The 9,845-nt window shown below is 38.2% G+C and overlaps 1 protein-coding gene across 16 annotated transcripts in view; it reads right to left on the bottom strand.

Moving 5' to 3' along the window:
• Positions 1 to 4,221: 4,221 nt before the first annotated feature.
• The window catches only part of EYA1 (EYA transcriptional coactivator and phosphatase 1), a 222,870-nt gene continuing 217,246 nt past the window's right edge, over positions 4,222 to 9,845 (bottom strand). For 8 of the 16 annotated variants that reach the window (XM_075920531.2, XM_014577730.4, XM_075920530.2 and 5 more), the window contains one exon: positions 4,225 to 7,573. In XM_075920531.2, coding sequence (XP_075776646.2) covers positions 7,493 to 7,573 — 81 coding nt within the window. In that variant the 3' untranslated portion in view covers positions 4,225 to 7,492. Of the gene's footprint in view, positions 7,574 to 9,845 lie in introns of all 16 variants that reach the window. The other 8 variants (XM_014577732.4, XM_006131516.5, XM_006131514.5 and 5 more) reach the window with 5 other exon arrangements.

Genomic DNA, 9,845 nt, shown 5'->3' with positions numbered 1-9,845 from the left:
GGGAAATTGGAGGAATTGAACCTGCAACCTTGCAGGCTAAAGCCCTGACTACTGCATGAGTCAAAAGCCCACTGGCTCTCCGCTACAGCTGTAGAGCAGACTTCACCCTCCCTTGTCAGTGGTCTCAGTGCCTCTGGGTTGGTTACACATAGCACCAAATAATTTCAATGCTGAGATTTAAAAGACCAAGTAGGCAAGCTAGCTCATCCTCTGCCTCTATGACACTGTTCCCTTTATTCTAATACTTTATCTGATCTAATTTTAATCGTCTCAGTGAATGTAGCTTCCATCCTTTTACTTTGCTGACTATTCCAAAGTCTACTGGAGCCCACTGCCAGGAAAATTTCCAGACAGGCAACTGAATTTTTCAGCTCTTCGTGCTACCCGAAGTGATAAAGTTAGATCACTATGTGCTAACCCAAATAATACCTTTGCATCCTGAATGGGAAATCCTGACCCCATTGATGTCAATGAGAATTTTGCCATGAACTACAGTGGGGCCAGGATTTTATCCTTAGTATTTATATATTTCAAATTCTTATAGATGGTTAGATCCCCTCTTACTCCTTTGCTTAGTCAAGTTGCCATATTAGCGCTGAGCTCTTAAATCTGCCTCTGTAAGTCAATCCTTCCAGCCCGTATTTGCTGTTCTTTGATAGAGACTAACATTACAATGTTATTCACTAGCCCAGCAGAAAGAGGTGCTAGGAATTCCATGCTCCCTGATCTGACACTTTTGCACTGGGCTGTTTTGTTGTAATATTGCATTGCAAAGTCACAGTTAATTTATTTCTTCCCTCTCACTCCCATCACGTTCTTTAGTGCTTTCCAGGTTTTCCCCCTTCCAATCTCTCTAGCGTAGCTACTTAGATGGCCACATCCATGAGCACCTTTCAGTCTTCTATGGATTTATTGTCACAACACCCCTGTATAGGGAAGTGCTGTTATCCCCATTTTACAGATGGGGAACGGAGGCACAGAGAAACATAGTAACTCAGCCAAGAGTGCACAGCAACTCTGTGGTTGAGAAATGGACTTGGATCTCCTGAATCACAGGCTAGCACTATAACCACAGAAACATCCTTACCTTCCACTGGAGATTGTATTGGATTATTTTCCCCAGGTTTATCATCATGCATTTTTCTAACAAACACATTTTGTTTCCTGTCCATATTTCTTATTTCTGGTTAACCTTATATTAGTTTTCCTTTTTTTGCAGCACAACTGAAGTTAATGTTATCTTCAGATTTCATCTCACTTCCAGATCAAATAGGCTATGAGCTGGCTATGGAGAGAGGCCAATCAAATTTTGGGGTTCCTTTGCTAATGCATCAAGATAATGCTGCCTCTGTGTATGAGTCTGATGAAACCCCCAATGAAACCACAGAGTCAAGGACATTTGAATATTCAAAGGGAATGGGGAACAAAGTCACCTCACCACAGCCACCTCTTTCCATCAAAATTATTACTGTTTAAGGCTACCGATTCTGGTTGGACGTATTCCTGGAGGTTTCCTCACATTACATCATCCTTGGAGATTAACAGTTAATATCCCGAGACCCCAGGGCAATCCTGGAGGGTTGGCAACTAAATTGCTGTTTTCCAAATAGCTCAAAGCCGTATATAATTTTGCATGATGTATGTATTGCAATGAATGCACTCAGGTTTTTAGTTCAATATATGCTGTTTACATTGTGGCTGCCTAATATGGTACCTTTCTTGTGGATAAATAAAGGTCTTCAGTTTACTTGGCTATCTGGCACCACTGACAAGAATTAAACTTCACTTCAAAAACAGAAATGGAAATGAAAGTTGCTAAAAAGTGCACTTACTATTTTCTCCCGAGTTTGCTGAACATGAAAGAGTGGAAGGATTGTACCGAATATGTTCTCTTCATTTCTCTTGGTTGTAGAGCATATTGGTGAAATTGAGATTGGCCTTTTCTCAAACAAATCAGGAACCCAAAAGGTACTTTAAAAAAGCCACATATATTTCCAGTTCAGCTATCGTACACCAACCTTTTGTTGTTTATAAATGACACATTTAGGATACAGGAACTGCACAAATGCACAAACTAATTCCTATTACATATGGATTGGAGAGTTGTGAGACACAATTTGAAAAAACATGGCATTGAGAGGAGCAGAAAGACGAAAGAAGAAAACACACACACACACACACACACACACACACACACACACAATTTATGAGTTTGGATCATGTACCTTTCAGGACAGCAACTTTGTCTTCCTAGAAGTCTACAAAGCACCCATATGGTCTTGTCATTACATAATTATTAATTCCACATTGTTGGCATTACCCCGAAGCAACAGTCCTAATGATTTGGACATGTATATTATTATAGCCACTCCCTGACTTACGAACACACTGACTTACAATCATCCATACTGACGGCCAACCTCCCATTAACCCCATTACAATATTTTTGAGTTGAGAACCATGTACGTCAAATTTTTTGAACAGCACGGGCAGTGCGTTTAAGGGTATTTCCGACTTACGACCAAATTGAGTTACGACCAGGTGTTCAGAATGTAACCCATTCGTTAAGTCGGGGACTGCCTGTATAGGTAAAGCTATTGCAGCTGGTCATCTTATCAGTGAACTTCTAAGAAATGAATGGGGACTTTATTCAATACTGTTTCTAAAAGGAAACACAGCACATGCATGCTAATTACATTGCACAACAATCTTAATTCTGTGTGAATTCCTGCATTCCTCTTCACTACAATGGGGAGTGGGGAGTAAGAAATCACTCTCACGGGTTTTTGCCTGGCGTAACTTACTTCATATACTTATGAACACTTTCACCCTTGTTAGGCCCTAGAAAAATAGGCCTAGTGCAGTTATGCTAAAGCAAATGTAACAAAGGTTTCTGGGTAGTCCCTGGACAGAACTGGAGATAGGTTCAAGCAGGGACGCACCCTACATGCTTGCTCAAGTTGGCAAAATGAGATAAGCAAGAAGCTGCATTTTTGTACCTGCTGTGATGAGGATCAGTTTGTTTTGAGAACTGATAAGACGACTCCCTGTTTCTGCTCTCCCCGTTTGTTCTAAACTCCCTGTTTATGTTCTCCTTTGGCCATAACAAACTGTCTCCTTATTGCCCAGTACCTGTCTTTTGGGCTAATAAAAAATTGCTGATGCATTATGAATTGCTTAAGGCCATGATGTATAGTTGGCCAGGTATGCATGGGTATTAGAGGTTCTAACTGATCAAGGGGGGTTGGCTGCTTGGGCGAATAGTCTATGACGCAACGGAACTGTCTATATAAGCCTACCTGTAAATGAAATCGGGGCTGGTTCACTTTGGAGACGGGCCACTCTCTATTGTAAGTGCGCACTATTCAATAAAAAGCTTGTAATTGAATCTTGCTGGTGTTGCCTGTCTCTTTGCGGTCAGACAACGTACAGAGGCCTTCCGGGTTCGAGTCCCCGACACCCTTAAGCCAACCAATTGCAAAACAACTACTCACCTATCTTTTGGACATATTTTATTTTACGAAAGCCCATTGATTTCAAGGGAGATTTCAGTGACCCCCACTATTCACATGGTGCTTGGTTAATAGCACAGACAGAACATGCCTCTGACTGTCGAACTGTGGTTCTAATGCAAAATGCGTCATCTTCAGTTGATGAAAGAAAAAGGGGGCATAGCTATATTTTATCTCTACCTTGCAAGAAAATATTTGAAATGCTGTTTTGCCACTGTAACCTCAATGCTTTAATGGATTACTACAGAATAATATAAAGCACCTGGGCTTCTTGCTTCAACAACGTTACAGTACTGTACATGAAATCATTTTAAGATGTGAAAGTTTGTAAAAAGAAAGGGACCTAAAGCAACAATTTTTTAATAAGAGTGTGTGTGTTCATGTGTCAAAGAGGTTGATTCACAGCCTAGCAGGTATGGCTATGTGGGCTATAGTTTTAAACATTATGTGCAACATCAAGTAATTTATCGCTACAGGCCCAGTAGCCTTCTGAAAGCACATGTTTGGAGGCAAATAGCGTTTGCAATTTAGGGCTCTTGGTATAAATCTAATTAGAGATCACAAACAACATTAATGAAGTAGTGTATCTTTAAAACACACCATGGTAATCCAGGAGTTTAAACAACAAAACCACCAGAAAGAATTCAGCAGAGCTTGCAGTCATCATTTCTCCTGAGAACTTCAAGGAACAAAACTGAATAATGTCTCAGACATACAGAGGGTTGGGAAACTCAGCTTTATTTTGAGGCTGCCTCCTCGATTAGCAATGGATGGCTGCCTAGTGGATTTTAGCTTCCAGTTCTGCCAAGACCACTCAGATTTAATACTCCCAAATGCTAACAAATCCAAGTGGGGTTTGCATCTCATACTTTTAAAAAGCAAATTATAGGAATCCATCTGGTTACAACCCCTGTGTATGAGCCAGAACAAGTTGTACAGTGCTAGTTGTAAGGAAAATTCATTTCACTTTTTGGATTTCAACAACATCATTTAAAATACACATTTATTTTATAAGACCGAGAAAGTTCTTTCTTGAGCACCTTGGGCTTGTATAAGTAATGGACTAAAGCAGCAATAACTTTCAAAGAGAAGACGGCCTTGGGGATTAGTATAGTATTGAATTAGCCTTTTTCCTCTGGAGAGAATTTCAAATCCTAGTTAAGTGCCCAAATTGAAAGTGAATTTGCTGATCTAAGTTGTGTGCTAATCACACTTTGCAAACATCAGGAAATCACCACAACACTGCTCTGGACAGGCTCAGGAAAAGGCATGCTGTTGCAACTAACAACATACATGGAGTAGAAGAGATTTGTGTATTCAGTAACCCACATGTTGCTGGCCTTAGATCATTTCAACTCTCTTCCACTTCAGTGGGCCCCAAGCTCCTTGCTTTTATGAGGACAAGTGTAAACACAAGAAGAGCCAGTGCTCTGATTCCCACTCTTGTGGGATATTTTATATTGTTCTTCTCTAGCACCCACTGAGCAGAGAAGCAGCTGCTGCCCATTTAGCTTACACCTCGACAGCCAAGGTATTTTATCAAGGTATGGTTGTTACTCTATATAGCAGAGGCAGTCAGTCATTTTTTGGCAAAGTCCACATTTCTTGGTCAAGATACAGTCAATGTCCAGACGCCAGAGACAATAATAAAAAATAACAATATGAGTAAGTAAATAAAAAGATGTCAGGGTCCATTCAAAAGTGCCTGAGGGTCTGGATTTGGTCTCAGTCTGACTAGTGACTACCCCTACTATAATCTCTTATCTATATCATAGACAAATTAACATCTTTTTTCTTGAGGTAGCCAACAAATGAGAGGTGCCATCTCCTTCTGAACCTAGGGCAAAGATAATCAAATATGTATGCCTCAGAGAATTGTTTACTAGTTCACAAATCAATTTTATTAATTTAAAACACAAAATTAATGAAGAAAAATTCTGTACACAACTGTAGACACAACACACTTTTTTTGTACAATAAGGCCCAGATAAACTGTTTTTTTCAGTCTGTATAATGACTACAAAAATTGAAAAGACAAAAAACTGTCACTCTACTTTGCTTGAAGCAAAGAAAAAAAATCTAATTATAGCCCCAATCCTAAAAGAACCATACACCATGTGCTTAAACTTTATGCACTATGAGTAATTCCCTCTTAGAACTGCTCACACTAGTGTGTAAAATGAAGAACATGTGTATGTCTTAGCAGGATAGTGGCCTTAGTTGGTAATTAAGCAATTGGAAAATTCACAATGATTAACTAGCAGCAATATGAATCCTCCAACACAGGAGGGTGTTGCTTTGCAGCTACTTTGGTGCTTCGCAGATATCTGTTTAGAGGGCTGGTGCTGTTTTTATTGGGGGGGCGAGAGGGGAGGGAAGGTAAGAAAGGAAGAAAAGGGAAGTCAATTTTGAAGAATGAACCAACAAAGTCAAAGTTTCTTTTTAATGAAAAGATGAAAATTGAGGAACGGGAACTGGTATAATTTAGGCCAAGATGTCAGACTCACAGTTTAACTGACCATGTTGCTCATGGCCTGCAGGATTCAGAGAAGTCACAACTGATAGACCAGACAGAGTTTACATTGATCATAAAAATTAACATGGAAATTTTAACTCCTTGGTGACAACTATTTCAGTATATCCATCGCCGGCAATGGATGTTACACTCTAGGAACATCTGATTCCTGATTAAAGAGAATTAAAAAAAAAAACCCAGAAGTGCGTACACTGCACACAATCACTTTTTGCTCAGTTTCTTCAAAATGCTCTTTTCTAACTTCTGTAAAACAAAGCACATGCTGTCATTTTCTGACAACATGAAAACTTAGACTCTAGCTCAAATACCATTGTATAGTGTATTTTCTATTCTCCAAGTTTTTTTTATGGGAGTTGTCTGTTGATGCATTATTCAATTATTTAAGGAGATTTAATATACTAGCATCATAACAGAAAATGAAAGAGAAAATAAAGGAAACTCCTCTTCAATTAAGTTCTGTAGCTCTGCGTATGTGTTTAATGGGGACAAATGGAAACATCATTTTATAGTCAGAATAGCTAAGGGGAGAAAAAAAGAGAAAGTAGCTGAAAAAGAACAACAAATTCCTTATTGACACTTGACATCCATGCTTTTGGTCTTGACAAATTTATCTAAAAAATCCATTATCTACATATTTATACCCAACACTCTGATAAGGCACTGCACAATAGCTGTGTACACATTGCCTCAGACTTCACCAACAAGGCATTACTACCTTTCAATATCATTTACTTAAACAATATGTAAAAGAATCATCCATTATTACAAATTTACACAAAAAATTCTTCCTGTACACGATTGTCTCAGTGATGTACCTATCTGTTTAAATTAGACATACTTTAAACTACTTTGCAATGTGCTAAAATCAAAAGTGTTTGCTGTATCATGAGACAAAGGCTTATAAATAGCCTTTAATCCTATCATATTTATCCTCAGTTATATGATGTCAAAACACAGTCTGTTCATAAATAAGTAAAGATGTACAGAGTACTCTGGGTATGAGAAACCAAAAAAGGAAACCTTCTTTACAAGAAAATTACTCCACTGGTATTTTGAAAAAAAACTCAGTCTTCATTGTGCAATCAAGTTTGTGGTGTTGAAGAAGCTGTGTGTGTCACATTGAAGATTCTATAAACTACAAAGCAGTTGCAGGTCCTTTCTTCACAGGTATGAACCCTTTTTTTGTATCAAATGCGGTAAAACACACGGTTAAAACATTCTCATGGCTTGTTTTCATTGGATTCACAATACTAGAGTCAACAGCTGTTCTGAAGAAAAAGGCATGCTCCTCCATTTACTGAAAGGGCAAAGGTTAAGACCAATTGCAGCTGTACATCAACATGTTGAAATCACAAAATTCTGTCGTCCAATGCTGACACAAGACACAGACATACTGTCCATGGGCACAAGGGAGGTTTTGGGGTTTCAAAGTGCTGCTAAGCTGCTACAAGTACTCCAGTTCTAAGGCATGATGAAGGGCCATAAGGTCAGAGTGGCTTGAGATCCTCCAAAATGGCATGGCATGCTATGAACAGAAGAAACACAATGTCAAAACACTGAGCATTCTGGTCTTCACAGAACCCCATTATCTTGTGCAAGAATAAAGTAACATTTCGAGAGGACAGCTATACTTCAGCTGAGTTCTAATAATAATTCATGATATCTCTTCTCAAATATTTCTCAGTGCTTCTAACTTAAATTTTCAGTAACATCAAATTTATTTTTTTTAAATTCATATAAGTAGGCTTAGGGATTAGGTGTATTTCTGAAATTCAAAATATTTTTCTACAGAAACTGGGAAAACATTCTATCCTGCACATGAAACATGTGGAAAAGAGTCTCAGAGATGTAGATGTGTTAGTCTGTAATTTTAAAATCAAGCAGTCCTGTGGCACTTAAAGACTTATAAATATATTAGATCATGAGCTTTCTTAGGTAAAACCCACTTTGTCACAGAGTACGAGTGCAATTATAGAATCCAGGGTATATATAACAGCAAAACCAGTTACCTGTCAATTGTAGGTCCTGCGATAAAGGATAAATGGATACAAATCAGACATCTGGAATGGTAACACACAAACCTGTAGAAGAACATTTTAACTTTCCTGGACATTCAATAATGGATTTAAAAGTAGCTATTCTTCTACAAATTAATTTTATCACAGAGAAAGGCAGCTGAACTGGAGTTCATTTACAAGTTTGACACTATCAATTTGGGCTTGAATAAATATATCAACTGATTAGCACATTACAAAGGCAATTTCCCTCCCTTTGATAATCCCATTTCCACATGAAATACTATGAAAGGGAAACATCCAGCCTAATTTAATTAGCTTCATTAACACTGGCCCTATAAATGACAGGTAACTGCTTTTGCTGAATTCTGTAATTTCCACTTCTATTCATCTGAAAAAGTGGGTTTTACCCAAGAAAGCTTATGATCTAATATATCTGTTAGTCTGTAAGGTGCCACAGGATTGCTAGTTTTATGAAACGTGGATATATAAAAAATGATGACACTTGATGACAAGAAAATGAAGATAGACTTGTTCACTGTGAAATCATATTTATTCTTTAAGAAACTATTACCGGAGGGTGAGTTAAATAATTTATTGGCAGAGAGTCAGAATACATCAATGTGCTATTCAAATCATGCGGAAGGTAATTTTTTCCTGGTGGGTTTGTATTATTCTGGTTATTGTTTGCACTGACCTTAAAACAGTTTTTCCATATGGGAGAATTTTAAAATGAATGTTTAATTTCTCCCCCATTAGCTGAAAAAAACCACCCAGGTCTAAATACTGAATATATTTGCAAGACACCTGAATAAACGAAAGACATGAATACTAGGGGGACAAACACAGATTGCATCATCCATGAAAGGTAAAAATGTGACTATGAAAACTAACTATCCTTAAGCTGCAAAGCAGGCACTATAGTGTCAGTAAGAACTTTTTTGTAAATAAAAGAAAGATGATCATCTCCTCTGTTGGGGAAAATATTAGGTACATCCCAACCATTAGGAAAATAGTTTCAATGCAACAAATAATCCCAAGGCTATAATGACCATTGTTAGTATTTCATTGGTTCAACTCATATCAAGCTGATCTGAGCGCACACACTGAGAACAACATGGGTATTACATTGGCTTCTGGCATTCTGTGGCACTTTGAGAGCAGTTTCTGAAGCATGCAACTTTATTCTCCTCAAAAGTGCATGGGTGAAATCCTGGTCCTAATGAAGTTAATGGCAAAACCAGGATTTTACCCATTGTTATCCTTACAGTGCATCTTCTCTCTGGCTTTCATTCTGGTCACTTCGTCTCCTAATTTACAAGATGTCTAGCTATATATGAGTCTTGAAACCTTAGACATTCCTTGTGCTCTTCCTAGTCCTTTGTTTATTGTAAACCCTAGGCAATTTAGATAGTATGATCCTCTGCAGGGGTCATAATGTGTTCTTTTTAGTTTCATGTAAACCAGTGGCACTGTGTAAACAGTGAATAGCTGGAATGATTTTGTTGCAAGTCTGGCAATGACATTGTGATGATTTGGATTGGACAGAGATTGGAAACATGAGGAACTTAAGGCAGGTAGATGTTTAAATCTCTTTCTTCCACCAAATGTTGTCATGCAGACCAGATGAGCTTCATAAGAAGAAAACTGTCGAAGAATCCCCGGTGGAAAGGCAGAGATGAACTCTTTTTCAGTTGGCCACAAAGCCTTGTAAAAGATCTAACTGCACTTTAACCAGAAGATCAGCAAACGAGTTATAAGCTAATGATTTGCAGAGGTACT

The sequence above is a fragment of the Pelodiscus sinensis genome, chromosome 2, assembly GCF_052426305.1.
Source record: "Pelodiscus sinensis isolate ZL-2025 chromosome 2, ASM5242630v1, whole genome shotgun sequence".
Lineage (NCBI taxonomy): Eukaryota > Metazoa > Chordata > Testudines > Trionychidae > Pelodiscus > Pelodiscus sinensis.
Note: the sequence above shows the minus strand (reverse complement) of the source record. Positions and strands in the feature narration are given on the sequence as shown.